General features: G+C 40.2%; 1 protein-coding gene across 1 annotated transcript in view; it reads left to right on the top strand.

The window, feature by feature from the left end:
* The first annotated feature begins 10,094 nt into the window (after window positions 1-10,094).
* Window positions 10,095-21,040, top strand: part of LOC117921850 (anti-sigma-I factor RsgI2-like) — a 23,856-nt gene continuing 12,910 nt past the window's right edge. The window contains exon 1 of the mRNA XM_034839805.1: window positions 10,095-10,392. Within this exon, the coding sequence (XP_034695696.1) occupies window positions 10,095-10,392 (298 nt within the window). The remainder of the gene's footprint in view (window positions 10,393-21,040) is intronic.

Below are 21,040 nucleotides of genomic sequence, written 5' to 3'. Positions count from 1 at the left end.
AATATCATTGTGGACCCCGCATTTCGGCTCATGCATTTCCCACTCGAAGGCGAGCTCGATTTTTATTTGAAAAATTGATTTTTATTGATTGTTTGAAAAATGACTTGGAGTCGCCACTTATTTTTGTTTTATTTTTAAAGGGTAAACAAAATAAGAAAGAAAAACCCTAAGTGTGACTCCTTATTTTGGAAAAGGCGGTCTGTGAAAAACCGGATCGGGTTCGAGGGTCAGGTTACTTATCGGGAAGGTACGGTAAAGACCGTAGCACCCCTCTAAGTCCCTAAAGACGGGTCTCTACTAATAAAATGAAACTGGCGTGGCAATTGATGAGCAAATCAATGAATACCTAGGACGAATCATGCACATATGAGAATCAAAACATGTAAAGAAAATGACTAGGATGCGAGTGGATGTGTACCTGGGCCACGAACGATCAATGCGCTATCATAAAAATGAGGTTAGTGCACAATTAAGAAATAATTTTGAGCATGTCATAGAGCAGAATAACATCAATCATGCATGGCAATTAAATCAGTCAATATGTAGGGCCCCCACCAAAGCCCGTTTATTTTTGCATGAATTAATTCCATAAATTCCATTATTTGAAATTACGAAAAATAAATTCATGCTTATTTAAAAAAACATTTTAAAAAAAAAACAGAGGAGATGTGAAGATTGCTCGCCAGAAAAGAAAATGGCGGCAAAGTCTTATTAACAAATGGGACCCTCGGGTGATTCTAAAGAAGAAACCTAAAGATGAAAATTAAAAATAAACAAATAAATAAGAAGGAAATTTGGAAGATTAAAAAGAAAACTAGAATCAGGAGACTACATGGAAAACGAGAATTTTAGGATCGAAAAAAAATGAATCTAAGGATGAGAAATTGAAAAGTAAAAATTGTTTGAAAGACTTAGGAATTGGAAAATTATTTAAGAAAACAAGAATTAAAAAATAAGTAAATAAATAAATACTTGAGAACTAGGAAGGTGAGGAAATAATTTAGAAAACAGAACATGAATGAAGAGTTTGGAAATTTAGCATTATTAAAAAGAAAAAAAACGGAGGAATTATTAATAATATATTAAAAATTAATGGAGGAAGAAGTGGGCGATAACACGTGGCCTCAAGTTCGCTGCCACTGCCACTATGCTCGCCATAATCACCTGAGCTTAGTCAATGACCCCTGACCCTTTTTCTTCATCTGAAGGTTGCTTTTGAGAGACACACTCCCCAAAATACCCATCAACCACAATCCTGAAAAATATCCCCTATGTCTCCTCACCGTGAACCACCACTGCCCCGAAGGCCTCACTTATGACTTCTCAGATCAGCGAGATACACGAACATCCGTGCTGTCGCCATCCCAATCTCCTCCTTCAACAGCTCATGGATCTTCTTCATCGCCACGGACTTTGGTGGTCTCTGTAGCTCGTGATAATCTGTCAAGTGAGAAACACGGGATGGAATATCCCCAACAACGGAGCACTCCCATCCATGGCATGGGCAACTATATGGCCGGAAGTTACACGAGTCTTCATGCATGCACTTGGTGTGGTAAGAGATGACCCCAGGGCGCCCCCAAACTCCTCATTTTCACATTGCAACTCAAGTGACATGGCCATGAGGGTGGCCATGCTAAAGTGGCCACGCATAGAGAATTCCCATCTGGACCCATCCTAGAGGAACACTTCTGCTGGATTATACTGAGAGAAGCCAATATTTGACCCTTCGAACCAGTCACTCCATTTTCTAGCGGAGGGGGCCACCACCTTACTCCTATGCACAAACTCAAGAAAGCGATCATAACTTTCCAACAAAACCGTGGCATGGCAGGGAGGAAAAGTAGTTGAAAGCCTCCAGCCCACATTCTCTCCAACAGGTGAGTATACCAAACCAGCTACTAATGCATTCTCCTTCTGCGTGCTACTCATACTCTCTGCAAATTAACCTTCAGGAGCATTTATGCCATGGAACTTCAATGACACATCATAGTGGATGTTCCTATGTTTAAACTTGGCGGACACGTCAAGTTGCTCAAATCTACCACAAACAATCTGTCTGATTCATGCTGATGATCCTGGCAGCAGCTGGACCAATTGACACGTTTACCAAAATGGGATCATATTCTGCGTGTCCTTGAGAAGATGATGTCTCCCTCGAAATGTTCCCAATGCCTAGCATGTTCACTATGCTATCATTTGATCCCCGTTGCATATTACTAGAAGTATTTAATACCCGGGCTGTGACTCATTGAGGTAGAAGAGAGCCAGACGCTGATGATGTTTTTCCATGCAAAGAACATTCTCTGCCATGAAAGCAACACTTCAAGTGGGATGTCGATATTTGAAGTCTCGAACGTGCCACCATATGGATTCCAACTGGGGAAGATAGCAACAGCACACAAGCATGGTGTGGGTCTCCATTGACGGCACTCCATAGACGGGATTGTAGTATGGGGCCGGGGTTCCCTGATGTGGATAATCTAATCCACCCAAGTTATGAGAAGTCAGAAATTTGCTTCCAGTATAATTCTCCGTTCTGAGCGAGCTTATGTGATGAGCATTGTTTCAATTTTGGACAGCTTATCAATATGAACATTCCGGTATCTTGAAGGCAGTCTCATCAGTTGTAGCTTGGGGATTTAAGCCGCACACCCATCACTGCTGAACCAAAACAATCCCAAAAGCATCTTCTTTTCCAACCACGTATGCACCAAATGTAGAAATGACCCATGTATATGATTAATACAAATTCCCCCAATCATCCAGACCGTTGAGTGTGCCCGGGTCCGCATGGACCTATATTTGTTCCTATCATCAACAAGTAGATGGTTTCCATTTGCTTTGCTAGCTTTTGGAGGAACCTCATTTGAACGTTTACGCGGCCGAACCCATGCAATAGGTATTGGTAGGACGCTGGTAGTGTTGTCCTTTTGCATGGCTCTCGTGTATAGCCTTTACTAAATTAAGGAAACATATCTACCAGCATGTGCAAAAGAAATTGTTGTAGGGAATCCGGACCATATGAAACCCTGTTTTTCTCAGAAAATCTCAACCTAGAGAGCTCTTGGATTGTGAGAGAAACCTTGCAAAGGCAGCAGAGAACTCACGATGTACACAAAAACACCCTGACTGTGTGTTCTATAGAATCTGCATGGACCTGAAATCCACCAAGTCTTTTCTGCATGAAGCCTAATGGGACTCTTCATCACAATATCCACGCCCATTAAAACCATTTTCATATAAGTAAAACACACCAGAATCCTCATAGACCAGCTTCTCTTTCTTTCAAAGCCTCATCATTAATAGTTGATAACTTAGCCTGCACTATTGACATCATTGTTGAAAGAATCTCATTTCCAAACACATTTGAGAGAACATCTAGCCCAGCTGCACTGCATTCCCATAAATTCCAAATGCTGACTGTATCATCATCATCATCTTCCGCATTATCTGACCCATGAAACCGAGAAGAATGAAAGCGAGGTTTCAAATCCTGATCGCGGTCTGGAAGGGACTCACCCTCCCTAGCTGTCCTCTCAGTTACTAGCGCCAGAAACTTCAATGGACATGAGAGGTACGTAATGAGAAAGCATGGATGCGCAAGTGGGTATAGAGGAGTGGGGAAATGAAGTGATGATGGGTATGAACAATGGGCTTGAGGGTGAAGATATAGGTATGAAGAAGATATGCATGGGGTGGCTATGTTTGATGGAATTTAATAGAAAGCTGGGTATAAAAAACATATGGTATGGAGAGATAGACGAATGAAGTGGGCGGTGAGAAATGGGTATGAAAAACTAGAAAGAGAAAGAGTATATGAGGGTGGTGATGAGAAAGAAAAGGTGGCATGGTGGAGTGGGTTGTATGAAATGGGTATGGCAATTGAGTTAGTGAGATGAATGGTTATGAATGTGAGCTTGATGATGGAAATGCCTCCATGAGATGACAGGGATATGAAGCTTCTTCCTCACAGCCATATGAGCTCTGCATGGATGTTGAGCATCATGAACAGTATGACAGCTTGTGTTATCCCAACTCCTATCCTGCATTGATGCACCCTTGGGATCATGAAATGCAACTCCATATTCTAACACAGCAACTGCATAAGGGGTATGAATAGTTGTTGCATCATCCTCATCCCGAAGCAAATGATCCTACCCAAGCCACAACAACTCACGTCATGCAGCGAAGTCATCCTCAATGCATTGGTCATCGCCCCCAAGACGCACTGAAACAATACGCTTTCCACCCTGCTTAGTGATGATACCATTAACCACCTCTGCAACCTGACCCAGAGCAAACAGAAAGGCTAAAAATGCGAAAGGTTTAATCGTCGTCTGAGTGTTGTTAGCCATACCCATGGATAATCCAATGCCCCATAACGATGTCAAACCAGGATCTATTCCCATCAACTATCTCCAATGAAAACACCAAAGATCCAAATCTCCTCTCTCACAAGCCCATATATCGAACGAGATCCAAAAACAGAGGTGGCCTCAACCATGAAAAGAAATGCATAAAACAGAGCATAGAAGAAAACCAGTAAAAAGGTCCTCAAAGAAGGCTTCACATCATGAGTTATCCGTGAACCTTCTCTGATTTAGGTGAGAAAAATAGCATCAAATGCAACTATGACCATTTTCACAATAGGAGCAAAACATACTAAGATTAACAGTGATAAACATGTAGGCAAGATTATGTTTCAACAAGCAAACCGGTGGCCTCCAATATCCACCCCAAACAAACCAACAAATATCCAGATATCAACAGGAAATGCAGAGGAGTAATGAGAATCCAAACCAAACAAGAAATCACCTGCATTCATACCTGAGAGAACCCTTTTCCGGTAAAGCTCTGTTCAGCTACAAACACCTCAAGTTCCCCTTTAAAATCCCAGAAACTAATGAAACAACCGGGCTACCTATACTCTCCAAATACAACACTCTCTCTTTCTTACTCTCCACTCGTATCCTCCCCTTCTAAGCTCCTTTCTCATCTCAAGCCCCTCTCCTCCTCCTCAAGCTCTCAGCAGAAAGTCCCTTTCTTAGCTTTCGTGTCTCTCTCTAGAGAGAATGCTCTCCAGTCCCCTTTCTCTCTCAAACTCTCTCACTCTCACCAGCCTGCTACCGTCCTTCGCACCCAAAAAAAAAAAAACTCTCTGTCACAGCCTTCTCCCCTCTGCAGCTCCAGGAATCTCCCTTCTCTTCCCCCAAAACCACCAAACAAAAGCTCCTCCCCTCAAAAGCTTTCTGTCTCCTTCCTCTTCTAGGCTGATCTCCCCTACCTGATTTGCCCCTACACCCCTCTATGCAGCAACAACCTCTGCCCCCACTACCATGCAGCTGGCAGAAAAAAAGGTATCCTCTAACGGCCAGACCACACCACCTCTCTCTCCTGCAGCTGCCTGCCTCCACCACGCCACTAATAACAGAAGACGCTCCTCAAGACAACGGCTTGCAAAATCCCCTTTACACGTGTCAACCTCTGATTGGTCCATCAATTCCACTATTTTGATCCCATATTGACTAATCCGGGAGTGACACGTGGCCATGCAAGATGGTGACACTTGTCAAGAATCAGCTGCAAAAATGACTCCCAAAATGGGGGTCTACAATCATCCATAACGCTAAGCTGATCATAGCATTCGAAGCCCTAAGCTCATGACCTAGAGTAGCTCATGTTTTTCATAGCCCTAAGTTATTCATAACATCTAGAGCCCTGAACTCATGTGTAAGGGTCATTCATGTCAACCAAAACCCTGAGTTGTTTAACATATCTAGAGCCTTGAGCTCATGACTTGAAGTCGTTCATCTCATCCACATCCTTGTGCTCATGACGTAAAATCATTCATGCTATCCACAACCTTTACATGTGCATAATATCTAGAGACATGAGCTCATAGGATCTAGAGTCATTCATTTCATCCACAATGTTAAGCTGTTGATAGCATCCATCACCCTGAGCTGACAACTTAGAGTAGCTCATATCATCCATAACCTTAAGTTGTTCATGTCAACCATAACCTTGAGTTGTTCATAGATTCTAGAGCCGTAAGCTCATGATTCAGAGTCATTCATGTCATCCACAACCCTGATATTTTAATAGAATCTATAGCCCTAAGCTCATGACCTTAACTCGACCAAGTCAACCACACCCTTAAGCTATTCATAGCATTTAGAGCCCTGAGCTCACGACTTAGAGTCATTTATGTCATCCATAACCTTATCATTTTCATAACATATAAAACCCTAAGATAATGACTCAAAGACATTCATGTCAACCATAGAATTGAGTTGTTTATAACATATATAATCCTGAGCATAGGACTTGGAGTTGTTCATGTCAACCACAACCTTGAGCTTTTCATAGCATCTAAAGCCTTGAGCTCATGACCTGGAGTTGTCAATGTCATCCACAACCCTGAACTATTCATTTTATTTAGAGCCATGGGATCACAACTAAGAATCGTTCATACCAACTACACCATTGACATGTGATTGCATGCCTAGCTGGTGTACCTTGAGTTTGGTCCTCAGACAGGAGTAATCAACAAAATTTATAACCTATATCACCATGCACTAGGATAGCCTTAGCTAATATAGCATAGTGGCTCTAGGATCGTTCATTGGGAAGGGTTTTCAACTTACTATTGACATTAATTTAAAATTGAATTGATGGTTTTTCATTCCAAGGTTAGCTTTAAAAGAAAACATAAACTCTGGTTGAAAAAGATTGGTTTTAAGCTAACTAAAAAGAAAGTAATGGGAATTACTTATAAAGAAAAACATTTCTTGGAGTTTTAGGATCACTGGGATCAGCCACCTCATGCAAAAACAAAGCTCTGATCACTTGAATCTTTTCCTCGCATTAGAGAATTAACATATGGTTATTTCTTTAATCGGTGTTGTACAGATGCTTCCCTTTTATGGATTCAAACACTAAATTCCTCTCACTGATACATTTTGCAATGGCTCGTGCCTCTCACCTAACATTCACCATTCAAGATGATCATTAACCTTGGACTTCCCTTCTCAAGCTCACAAAAGATAACTAATGGATGTCTCCTTAGAGTCCAAAAGCTTAGCAAGTGTTGGCAATTCTAGAAAATCCTACCTTCAAGTCACCTCCCAAAGGCTCGCAAGAGGTAAACTAGTGCATCTCAATGAACGGAGATCACTTGCCTTACCAAGTGTTAGCCCAGGTGAATTAAAGGCGTTTTAAGTTAACTAAAAACATTGAAACCATTAACGGGTCACACTTTCTCTTCATTAACAGCTGAAACAACAAAACTACCAGTTCTTGCATTCGGGACCTTACCCAGCTACCTTAACTCTAAGAGACAAAAATTCTAGCCACTCATTCTATGAGGAAACATCCTCAGAGATTATTTGACTAGTAAGAAAAATACAATCAAAACGAGAAGGTAAGGCAGAGCAAAGCTCTGTATTTTACTTCCTTTTAAAACTATACAAAAATTGTCTCTGAGAACAAGCTCCCGAGATGTCTCTGTAATGAAAATTACAAAACAATATATATGAGGTTATTCACCCCTTTGTTCTTACTTAATAACTAAGGAATCCTATGATTGGTGGATTATAAGGAGAAAATGGGGATTTAAACATCAAATATCTAAAGAAAAAATCTAAAAGTGTCGGTCGCAAATATTTGGAAGCATTCAGGAGGATTTCGCAGGCATACAAGATGGGCTGCGAAATTTCGCAGCCAAAGCCTGATTTTGCAGCCATCCTCTTGTGATTTCGCAGCCTGCGAAATTGGCCTTCAACTTGGTGTGATTGACTTCCAATGGCTCTAACTTCTTCATTTCAACTCCGATTTGCACACTGTTTGAAGTGTTAGATTGCTAACTTCCCGAGATTCGAAACAACATATAGTATGCTTGAAATGGACTCCAGGAAGTACTCCAAAAGTGTCCAACAGTTGCTGTCCTCTTGAATTCTTCATGTTAGATTTCTCTTTTTGCTTTCCCTCCTTGCATTCATGATTTGATTATGGCAAAGGATTATAAAGCTTCCAAGCTTAGGTTCTTCATAAAAATGAGCTTCCAATTGCCTTGCCATGGATTCCATAGAACTCTCCTCAATCTTGGATTGCTTTGGTGATCAAATTACTATCAAAAGCACCAAAACTTACACAAATTTGATTAGAAACGATTGCAAAGGTCCTTAATATGCTAATTGAGTTAAAAGGTAATAACTACTACTCAAAAGTGTGTAAAAGAGTTAATTACAAGCTATAAAATAACACTTTTTGAGTAGTAATCACTCCCCTCAACCGACATATTGCTAGTCCCTTAGCAATGAAGGGACTAGCAAAAAGTAAAATAAACAGTAATATACTTTACAAAATCATGCTGATCACTTCAAAAAATTTTAAGTGACATGATGATCAAACTCTCACATGGAACATTAAAGATATAAAACTCAAATTTCAACAAGAGTTATCAAATACTTTACCTAATCACAATTCATAAAGAGAAGACATTATGCAAATTGAAGCTTTACAATCATTTCCTCTTCCACAAAAATCTAAGTGTTACTTGATAGTTTCCGAATATAGTATGTTGAACTAATCTCTCATCCCAACCTAGTTCTTTTTTCAACACTTAGCAAACTGACAAAATTTAATAAGCTAAGAACACACTCTTTTGTTTCACAATTTTTTTCATTGTAGGAGTACAAGGCTTAAAGGTATTCTTTTCTAAATTGTCCATGTAACGGGGGTCCATCGATGACTCCCAACCAATTACGGTTTAGGGCATCAAGCTTTAAGGATCTTTCAACCACTAACTCCTTGGATTTTACCCCGGACTTTTGAGATTGCATTTCAATACCCAAGCACCTATAGTATGTTAAACTCCACCTATTCACCCTTGTAACGAGCATTGAGGTCGGTGACTCCCAACCAATGAAGGCTTAGGGCACCAGGTTTTAAAGATTTTCACTATATACCCCTCAGACCTTGCTCGGGTTTCAAGGCAAGCAAACATTTTTCTTTCTTTCTTTTTCCAAAGGCTCATTGGCCTTTTATTAGGTGTCCCAACAATATTAAATGAGGTCAAAGGTACCAAGTCTAAATTTTCCTAAGTCAAGAGGGAAATAGTTTTTCATCTTATAATCGGAACCTATTGTGCACAGTGTGTGAATAGCTTAATGTGGAAGAACTAAGGTTGAATTAAATAGAAGTTTCAACAATTCATCAACTTTAGTAAGCATAATACAAAATCTAAGTCAAGTAAAAAGACAAAAATTCAATTTCTCTCATTTCATTTTGAGAATTTTTCCTTAATAACCATGGAAAGTAGAATAAAAACTTAATTTTTTTTTAAATTAAACAAAAAGCAACAAAATTACCAAAATAACTTAGCATTAATAACAACACTTCCTTCCTCAACTCTCCCCCCAACCAAGCTGAACATTGTCCTCAATATGGCATAAGTGATTGAAATTATAGGGAGGAAGTGGTAGCTCTTAAGTGATATGAAGTTCAAGTAGACTAGGAGAAACCACATGTTTCAAAAACAATAAAAAATATGAGTAGAGGAATTAAAATAAAAGAATGCCAAGAGTACTCAAAAAATGATAGATTTGTATTGCTTCATGAAAGTACACTATAAAGTAAAACAAGTAATACAACCAATCCCAATATATAAAACATCAAAAGCATGGGATTACAAGTTCTACTATAATAAGGAAATGCAGAAAGAAAACTATGCAAATGATCAGATAGTTGTGGAAGGATCATGTGGAGATGATGTCTCGGCTATCGAGGTTGGAATGCTCAGGATGAATGCCTCTGTCTCTCCTGTAGTCGGCTCCTCAGGGGGCATAATCTGCTCTGTGAGAGGAGGGGCCTGTGATGAATCTGTGGGCTCTGATGGGATAGGAATGGCATGCTCCAGAGTCGATAGAATACCTAGGTGGTGCTGTATCTGTCTCAGGATGCCAGTATGCTAGGTGTGGGTGGCTATAATCTGCTTCTGATGGGCACAAAGAGCTATCATTTGTTGAGTCAGGATGCTATGAGAAGTGGTCAATGTCTGCAAAGTGTGACATAGGCCTCTGAACTCGGAAATGGATATGGCAATCCTAGACTCAGGTGGAGGAGAAGGCTTTGATGTAGATGGTATAACAGGCGGAGTCTTTGGTGTAGTAGGAAGAGCAGAGGGTGTAACCTCTAGTATAGGCTCTATAAAGGGCACTGTAGGGGTAGGTGCTCTCATGTCAACTGGTATCTCAACTGGTTGTGGCTCCTCTGGTTGCTCTGGATATGGAATCTCTGGATGCTTTGGTCCAGTTGGGGCTTCTGGCTCTGCACCATATGCTATCATACTCGTCCATTTGTCGAGAGTGAATATCTCTCAGCAAATGCGTCTGCGCTCAAACTGAGGCTCGGATGGATATCCCAAGTGCTCTAAGATCTGACATTGCAATCTAGGGAAGAGAAGTGGAATAGCATCCGCTCTAAGCAGCTTCTTCCTATGGACCTTCTCTTCAAAGTACAGAAGAACGGCCATAATGAGATGATGAGGGCCAAAGAAGAATTCCTCAGATAATCCTTTGGACGGGCTGGCTCGTAGGGAATGCACAGGGCCTCTGCTATGTGTCTGGCTCCCAGAATACCATGACGTCCGTCAATGGTGAAGTGGATGACAGTAGGATCCCGGACGTGGTGCGTAGTCATAGACTGATAAAAATCCAATGCTACACGGGGATAGAAGAAATCCCTAGGAGTCATCAAATGCTCCATATGGTATCTCTGCAACAGATGGAAGGAATCTCTAAGCTCTGGCTGAAGGTTGAAAGTAGCTCTATCAAAGCAAAGCTCGGAGTGGAATGACCTAGCCCTGCAATCCAAATTACCCTTAATGGGTGGCTGAGTGACCATAGGATGTCTGATAACCACCTCAGGAGTCATGCTTGAGGGAATCTAAGACTCTGTGGCAGGTGGCTGAGTTGGCTAAGGCTTTGATAACTGCTCTAATGGTGGCTCTGATGGCTCAAGTGGTGTTGATACCCTGGCTTTCTTCTTTGGGGGACGATTACCTGACTTTTTGGCTCGTGAAGGGCTTGCTCCGGGTGTGGTAGGTGACTTCCTCGTCTCATATCGCCTCAAAGGAGGACTCAAGGATGCGTCCTCAACTGAAGGTGGGATGACCAGTGGCTGTGGAGACTTGAGTATGGAGCCTTGAACAGGGGTCTTTCTTGGGGCTCTAAGGCGGCTTGAAGGAGATGAGGATTTAGCTCCTCGGGTTTTTGCCATGGCTATCTCACAGAAGGTAGCCGAAGATGCGTGCGCGGCTTGGGCTTAAATGAGGGTCAGATGGAAGAGTTCTCTGCCTTGGTTCCTCTTTCGCACCAAAGGGAAGTTCAAATGACCAGTTTGAAAATGAAATTTGGAATTTATAACGTTTAAAAAATGGAGGCCAAGGGACAGTTGGATTTTTCACAGCGGAGAGGCATTTTCACAGTAGAGGGTCAATTTCGCATCGGATGGGCGTTTTCGCAGCCCATTTTTTAGGGAGGGGGGCTGCGAAATGGCACTCCTGTGCCAAGAGGTGGTTTCGCAGCTGCGAAACCAGCTGCGAAATGGGGTTATGGCTGCGAAATTGGAATTTTTAAGGCTTTGGGGATTTCACAGAGCATTTCGCAGCTGCGAAATGGGGATAGGGGCTGTGAAATGGCACTCGTGTGCTAAGGGGGTGTTTCGCAGCTACGAAATTTTTTGTAGAGGGTGGCTATGGGGCTGCGAAATTATTTTGCAGCCAATGGCCATTTTCGTAGGGGCCTCTTTTAGGCTGCGAAATTTCGCATACCATGAATTTTATCTTGCTCCTGAGCTCCTCTTTGCTTCCTGAGACCTTCCTTCTTTTCTTTTGCAATTCCTCCTAAATTAGATCATTCAGAAAGATTAAGTTACATATAAATAACACAACTTAAGACCAAAATTAAAATCAAAAAAATTACTAAAGCTTTTAAATTAACAAAATTAAACAAAAAATATGGACTTTGGTGAAACCAAGTCCATCTAACCCTTTTCTAATTAGGCATTTTGTGGCTCAAGGAGGTTGATTTCCTCCTTATCTTGCTTAAATGGCTTAATGAATGGCTTGAGATGATGGTCATTGACTTTAAAAATGTCAGTGCTGTTGGCATTCAGTAATTCCACCACTCCATTGAGATGCACTTGGTGAATAATGAAAGGGCCTATCCACCTCGACTTCAACTTCCCAGGAAAGATATGGAGCCTTGAGTCATATAGTAAGACTCTTTGTTCTTTCCGGAATTCTTTGTTGGAGATTAATTGATCATGCCACCTCTTCCTCCTCTGTTTTGCAACTTTGGAATTGATGTAAGCATCATTTCTTAATTCCTCCATCTCATTAAGGTCTAAGCACCTCTTTGCCTCTACTCTGATCAAGTCCATGTTTAACTTCTTGATTGCCCACTAAGCCTTATATTCAACTTCCACAGGGAGATGGCATGCTTTGCCATAGACTAGGCGATAGGGAGACATGCCAAGAATAGTCTTGTAAGCTGTTCTATATGCCCATAGTGAATCATGAAGCTTAATAGACCAATCTCTTTTGCTCGTATTCACCACCTTCATCAATATGTTCTTGATTTCCCTGTTTGATAGCTCAACTTGACCGGAAGTCTGAGGGTGATAAGGTGTAGCTACCTTATGCTTCACTCCATACTTGGCTAATAGGGTTTCAAAAGGTCTGTTGCAAAAATGAGTACCTCCATCACTAATTATGGCCTTGGGCACCCCAAATCTTGAGAAGATGTTCTCCTTGATAAACTTGAGAACCACCCTGTGATCATTGTGTTTACAGGGGATTGCCTCAACCCATTTAGAAACATAGTCCACCCCTACCAAGATATAAGAGTTAGCAAAAGACATTGGGAAAGGTCCCATGAAGTCAATATCCCAAACATCAAAGAGATCAATTATTAGAATGGGGTTCATAGGCATTTGATTTCTTCTTGTTAGCTTCCCGAGCCTTTGGCATCTATCATAGCTCCTACACATGGTGTGGGCATCTTTGAAAAGTGATGGTCAACTAAACCCTGATTGCAACACCTTCATGGTTGTTTTCTGAGAGGCAAAGTGGCCTCCACATGCATTCTCATGGCAATGGCTGAGGATTCCTTGTTGTTCTTTTTCAGGAACACACTTCCTGATTATTTGATTTGCATAATACTTGAAAAGAAAAGGCTTTTCCCAATAATGGACATGAATCTTTGCAAAGAAGTGCTTCCTATCTTGTGCTTTCCACTCACTTGGAACTTCACTAGTAACTAGATAGTTAGCAATATGAGCATACCAAGGAGTTTTTTCTAGCAACATAAGTGATTCCTCAGGAAAGTCATCATTAATAGATAAGACATGGGAATTGTGTGCTATAGCCAACCTTGAAAGGTGGTCAGCTACCACATTTTCCACTCCTTTATTATCTCTAATTTGGAGGTCGAACTCTTATAGTAAAAGAATCCATCTAATCAACCTTGCTTTTGCATCTTGCTTTGTCAATAAATACTTCAAGGCTGAATGGTCAGTGAAAACAATGATGGAAGACCCTACTAGATAAGCACGAAACTTGTCTAAGGCAAACATTACAGCCAACAATTCTTTCTCTATAGTTGTGTAGTTCCTTTGAGCTTCGTTCAATGTCTTGCTTGCATAGTAGATCACATAGGGCTTCCCATCTTCTCTTTGACCAAGCACAGCTCCTATAGCAAAGTCACTGGCATCACACATCACACATCACTTCAAAAGGTAGTTGCCAGTTGGGAGCCCTCACTATTGGAGCGGTTGTATTTAGTTGATCAAAACTCTTTTGACATCTTTCATCCCATACAAACTTATCATCTTTAGCCAAAAGTTCACAAAGAGGCTTTGAAAGCTTAGAGAAATCTTTTATAAACCTCCTGTAGAACCCTACATGGCCAAGGAATTGCCTTACTCCTTCTACAGTTGTTGGGGATGGTAATTTGACAATAAGTTCCACCTTTGCTTTATCAACTTCAATGGCTTTCTCGGAGATGATATGGCCTAGGACAATTCCTTGATGTACCATAAAATGGCATTTCTCCCAGTTGAGCACCAAGTCTTTTTCAATGCATATGTTCATAACCACTTCCAAGTTGATTAAGCATTCTTCAAATGTACCTCCATATATGGTGATGTCATCCATGAAAACCTCCATAATTTGCTCTACCATATCACTGAAGGTACTTAACATACATCTTTGGAATGTAGCTGGTGCATTACATAAACCAAAAGGCATTCTTCTGTAGGCATATGTTCCAAATGGACATATGAAAGTGGTCTTCTCCCGATCTTCAACATCAATTTCAATTTGAAAATACCCGGAGTAACCGTCCAAGAAACAATAAAAAGGATGGCCAGAGACTCTCTCCAACACTTCATTGATAAATGGCAATGGAAAATGATCTTTTCTTGTCAATGCATTCAATTTTCTATAATCAATGCACACCCTCCAACCTAAAGTGAGGCGTGTAGCAATTTCTTCTCCCCTTTCATTTTGAACCACAGTAATCCCTGACTTCTTTGGTACCACTTGAGTAAGACTTACCCAAGGGCTATAAGATATGAGGTAAATAATACGTGCTTGAAGTAGCTTCAGAACTTCCGTTCGTACGACCTCTTGCAAATGAGGGTTCAATCTTCTTTGAGGTTGACAAATTGGTTTAGCTTATTCCTCGATTTATATATGATGTGTACAAACCAAAGGACTATTGCCTTTCAAGTCCGATATTTGCCATCCTATTTCTTTCTTACACCTCTTGAGAACTTCAAGAAGACACTTATCCTGAGGACTCGTTAAAGATGAAGATATAACAACAGGGCATTGTTGGTTCTCTTATAGGTATGTGTATTTCAACTCAATGGGCAAAGGCTTCAGATTGAGCTGTGTGGTCTCTTCTTTAGCAGCTTCTTGTGCCTCCTCTTTATTGAACAAAGGTAGAATTTCTTCTCTCCTCCTCCAACCTTGTAGGGTAGCAAGCACATCAGAGGGTTCAGACAACCCTTCTTCAAGATCCCCAAGACTTTCATTCAATTTGTCTTGCATTTTCTGATTACAGTGCTCCTCCACTAGAGTGTCAATAATGCATACCTCTTCTGGACCTTCTTCTTCTTCCGGAGTGATTAGCTTTTTGGACATATAGAAGATATTGAGCTCCAATGTCATGTTGCCAAACGTGAGTTGCATGAGTCCATTCCTATAATTTATAATTGCATTTGAAGTAGCAAGGAATGGCCTTCCAAGGATGATAGGAACATGATTAGCTTCCTTGACAATGGGGTCCGTATCAAGAACAAAAAAGTCTACTGAATAGTAGAAATTATCAATTTGAACTAAGACATCTTCAATTATCCCCCTTGGAATTTTCATTGATCTATCTGCTAGAGATAGAGTGATTGATGTTGGCTTCAATTCACCAAGTCCCAATTACTTGTAGACAGAGTATGGTAGCAAATTCACATTTGCTTCCAAGTCTAACAAAGCTTTCTCTACTTCCTTTCCTCCAATCATGATTGAAATGGTAGGACATCCCGGATCTTTGTACTTCAAAGGAGACTTGCATTGTATGATAGCACTTACTTGCTCAGTCAAGAAGGCTTTCTTATTCACATTCAACCCTCTTTTGATAGTACACAAGTCCTTTAAGAATTTTGCATGTGTTGGAACTTGTTTAATCATATCTAGCAATGGAATATTGACTTTCACTTGTCTCAATACTTCAAGAATTTCTGATGCATTTCTAATCCCCTTTTTCCCATGCAAAGCTTGAGGAAAAGGTGGAGGTGTGTGTTTCTTCATCATTTCTTCCTTAATAAGCACTTTCTCCAGATTTGCATTCACTGTTGAATCATGGCCCTCTTTCCTTTCACTGATATCTTTCTTCTTTTCTTTGATTTCCTCCCTCTTCTCTGTCTCTTCTTCTTCTTCCTCTTCAACATGTGGCTTGGGTGTTGGTAGCTCAATCTTTTTGCCACTCCTTAGAGTGATCAAGGCTTTAACATCTCTCACCTGTGAGGACTCTCCCTCATGAGTTTCCACTTCATGGATACCCTTGGGGTTTTGGTGAGGTTGAGAAGGAAATCTACCCTTCTCTTGCACTGTGTTCATGTTAGTGAGCCTTGAGATTGAGTATTGGAGATTATCTATTTTCTGAGATAAGTCATTTTGCATCCCATCCATCCCTTTATTCAATGTATTCTCTATACTGTCAATTCTTTGACTGAGTTGAGCATTGATGGATTTTTGGTCTCCAACAAAATCTCCCACAACCTTGCTTAGATTTACTATTGCTTGTTCAGGATTTGAAGCTTGTTGAGATGGTTGAGTTGGCTGTGCATATTGAGGTGCTCTTGGCTTCCAAGAAAAATTTGGATGGTTCCTCCAACTTGAGTTGTAAGTATTTCCATACGAAGCATTGTTGTTGGGCTTGAATTGTCCAATAACATTTGCTTGTTCTCCAAACATTTCCTTAGTAGCTAGAATTGCAGGGCACTCCTCCACCAAGTGCTCATAAGATTGACAAATAGGACATGGCTTGACTTGCACTGGTGTTTCAGCAACAGCTTGTACTTTATGTATCTTTTTCAGTTCTAGCTCCTCCAATCTTCTCGTCATAGCTGCAAACTTTGCCTTCATATCAACATCTTCATTCAAGGTGTGCATCCCAGCCTTAGCATTGAAAGCATTTGGTTGAGACTTCATCTTCCCCACTTCTCCTTTGTTCGGTTCATCCCATCCCCTTGAAGCTTCAGCCACATAACTCAAGAAATCCATAGCTTCCTCTAGATTCTTACTCATGAAATCTCCTCCACACATTGTCTCGAGGAGTTGCTTCATTGAGGAAGACATCCCATCATAGAAATAACTCACCAATAGCCATGTATCAAAACCATGGTGAGGACAAGCATTAATGGCTTCCATGTATCTTTCCCAACACTCATAGAATTTCTCATTCTCTTTAGCTAAGAAGTTTGAAATTCGCCTTTTCAAGCCATTTGTTCTATGAGTGGGGAAAAATTTCTTGAGGAATTTAGCTTGTAAATCAATCCAAGTACGGATACTCCTTGGCCTTATCCTTTAAAGTAAAAGGAAATAGCTTAAGTCTCATCAAGTCGATTGAAGCTCCTCCTTCTTGGAATGTATTACAAACATCTTCAAATTCCTTGATATGTGCATAGGGATTCTCACTTTCCATGACTTTCCATCCCATGGAAAGTTGGTAGAAGTGGAACAATATGCGGTTTGATCACTAGCTGCTCTGTAGGGGGCACTATACATGATGGTGCACTCACACGAGGTGGATACATGCGGTCCCTCATTGATTTGAAAGCATTGGGATTGTCCTGGTGACCATGGTGACTATGCTAATCTTCAGGTGTAGCTTCCATGATATTCAAGCTCAATTCCAATTCCTTGTTATGAGGTGTTTCACGTTTCACAAGCCTTCCTCCACTATCTCGTATCCAATTTGGCATACACAACTAGTATCAACTATAACTAAAAGAAAAGCAAAAGAAAACAAAACTACAAAAATACTAAGATTAACTAAAACTAAATTAAAAAATATGTTAGAGTATGAACAAGTAAAAGAAACAATTAAAAGAGTTAGTAAAATGAAAGAAAAATCACCAAACTTGTGATGAAAATCACAAGTACTCTGAAATAATATCACTATGAAGTTGGCACCTTCCCCGGCAATGACGCCATTTGATTGAGTGCCCAGCTGGTGTCCTTTGATTTTGGTCCTCAGACAGGAGTAATCAACAAAATTTATAACTTATATCACCATGTGCTAGGATAGCCTCAGCTAGTATAGCATAGTGGCTCTAGGATCGTTCACTAGGAAGGGTTTTCAAATTACAACTGATAATAATTTAAAGTTGAATTGATGGTTTTTCATTTCAAGGTTAGCTTCAAAAGAATACATAGACTTTGGTTTAAAAAGGATTGGTTTTAAGCTAACTAAAATAAAGTAATGGGAATTACTTATAAAGAAAAGCGTTTCTTGGAGTTTTGGGTTCATTGGGGTCAGGCTCCTCATACAAAAATAGAGTTTCGGTCACTTGAATCTTTTCCTCGCATTAGAGAATTAACATATAGTTATTTCTCTAACCGGTGTTGTACAGATGCTTCCCATTATTGAATTCAAACACTAAATCCCTCTCACCAATGCAACTTGCAATGGCTCGTGCCTCTCACCTAGCATTTACCATTCAAGGTGATCATTAACCTTGGATTTCCCTTCTCAAGCTCGCAAGAGATAACTAATGGATGTCTCCTTAGAGTCCAAAAGCTTACCAAGTGTTGGCAATTCTAGAAAATCCTACCTTCAAGTCACCTCCCAAAGGCTTGTAAGAGGTAAACTAGTGCATCTCAATGGATGGAGATCACTTGCCTTACCAAGTGTTGGCCCAGGTGAATTAAAGGCGTTTTAAGTTAACTAAAAACATAGAAACCATTAACGGGTCACACTTTCTCTTCATTAACAGCTGAAATAACAAAACTACCAGTTCTTGCATTCAGGACCTTACCCGGCTACCTTAACTCCAAGAGACAAAAAGTCTAGCCACTCATTCTCTGAGGAAACATCCTCAAAGATTGTTTGGCTAGTAAGAAAAATACAATCAAAATGAGAAAGTAAGGCAGAGCAAAGCTCTGTATTTTACTTCCTTTTAAAACTATACAAAAATTTTCTCTGAGAACATGCTCCCAAGATGTCTCTATAATGAAAATTACAAAACAATATATATGAGGTTATTCACCCCTTTGTTCTTACTTAATAACTAAGGAATCCTATGATTGGTGGATTACAATGAGAAAATGGGGATTTAAACATCAAATATCTAAAGAAAAAATCTAAAAGTGTCAATCGCAAATATCTGGAAGCAATCAGGAGGATTTCACAGGCATGCAAGATGGGCTGCGAAATTTCACAGCCATCCTCTTGTGATTTCGCAGCCTGCGAAATTGGCATTCAGTTTGATGTGATTGGCTTCCAATGGCTATAACTTCTTTATTTCAACTCAAATTTTTGTACCATTTGAAGGGTTGGATTGTTGACTTCCCGAGCTTCGAAATGACATATAGTATGCTTGAAATTGACTCTAGAAAGTACTCCAAAAGTGTCCAATAGTTGTTGTCCTCTTGAATTCTTCATGTTAGATTTCTCTCTTTGCTTTCCCTCCTTGCATTCATGATTTGCTTATGGCAAAGGATTATAAAGCTTCCAAGCTTAGGTTCTTCATAAAAATGAGCTTCCAATTGCCTTGCCATGGATTCCATAGAACTCTCCTCAATCTTGGATTGCTTTGGTGATCAAATTACTATCAAAAGCACCAAAACTTACACAAATTTGATTAGAAACGATTGCAAAGGTCCTTAATATGCTAATTGAGTTAAAAGGTAATAACTACTACTCAAAAGTGTTTAAAAGAGTTAATTACAAGCTATAAAATAGCACTTTTTGAGTAGTAATCAACATGTTCATAGCATCTAGAGGCCTAAGCACATGGGATCCTGAGTCACTTAGATCATCCATAACCTTGAGCTATTCATAACATCTGAAGCGTTAAACTAATGATCGAGAGTAGCTCATGTCATTAATAGTCTTGAGCTATTCATACCATCAAGAGCCTTGAGCTCACGACCTATAATCATTCCTTTCAACAACACCCCTAGGTTATTTGTAGCATCTAGATCCTTGAGCTCATGACTCTAGTCATTCAGGTTAACCATAACCTAGAGATGTTCATAGCATGTACAACCCTAAGCTCATGACCCAGAGTCATTCATCTCATCCATAACCATGAATTGTTCATAGCATCTAGAGCCCTCAACTCATGACCTAGAGTCTTTCATATCAACCGTAACCTTAAGTTGTTCATAGCACCTAGATCCCTTAGTTGATGACCTAGAGTCATTCATGTCATCCACAACCTTGAGATTTTCATAGGATTTAAAGCTCTATGGCAATTACTCGGAGTCGTTCATGTCATACATAACTCTGAGATATTCTTAGGTCTTAGAGCTGTGAGCTCATGATTGGGAGTCGTTTATGTCAACCACAATCTTGAGTCATTCAATGTATCTAGAGGCTTAAGCTCACATCATGAAGTCGTACATGTCATCCATAATCCTTATGTGTGGATAACATCTAGAATCATGAGTTCACATGATTTGGAGTCATTCATTCATCCACAACATTAAGTTGTTGATAACATCCATCACCTTGAGCTTACAACTTGGAGTAGCTCATATCATCCACAACCCTAAGTTGTTCATAACATCTAAGGACTTGAGGCCACGACCTAGAATAGTTCATGTCAACCATAACCTTGAGTTGTTCATAAATTCTAGAACCTTGAGCTCATGAGCTGGAGTCATTCATGTCATACACCACCCTAAGCTTTAATAGCATCTAGAGCCCTAAGGTCACGACCTCAAGTCAATCATGTAAACCACACCCCTAAGCTCACGACTCAAAGTCATTCATATAATCCATGGCCTTACCATTTTCATAATATACAAAGCCCTAAGCTCATGACCCAGAGACATTCATGTCAACCATAGCACTGAGTTGTTCATAGCATCTATAGTCGTGAACTCACGACCTGAAGTGATGAGAATCAACAAGAATTCAAGGATCCATTGCATGTTCCAGTTGGGCCTATTACTAAAGCCAGATCTAAGAAGATCAAAGAAGCACTTAATGGGCTAATTCAAGAGATTTGGGTTGATTCTAATGTAGGGCATTCCAAGTTTGGCCCAAAGGAAGATGAAGGTGTAATAAATTTAATCCAAGCTATTGAGGGCTAATCTGGCTTAATTGGGCGTGATTTATGGTGTGGATTAGTGACTGATTGACTTTCCAGATTCATATAAGTTATTTCTTATTCTAGAGCTTCTAAATTCAGACCAAATCAACCTTTATTTAGGGTTTTAATATTTAGTATGTTTTTTTTAGCT

Source organism: Vitis riparia, chromosome 9 (assembly GCF_004353265.1).
Source record: "Vitis riparia cultivar Riparia Gloire de Montpellier isolate 1030 chromosome 9, EGFV_Vit.rip_1.0, whole genome shotgun sequence".
Classification (NCBI taxonomy): Eukaryota; Viridiplantae; Streptophyta; class Magnoliopsida; order Vitales; family Vitaceae; genus Vitis; species Vitis riparia.
The sequence above is the reverse complement of the archived record's forward strand: the minus strand, read 5'-3'. Positions and strand labels throughout refer to the sequence as shown.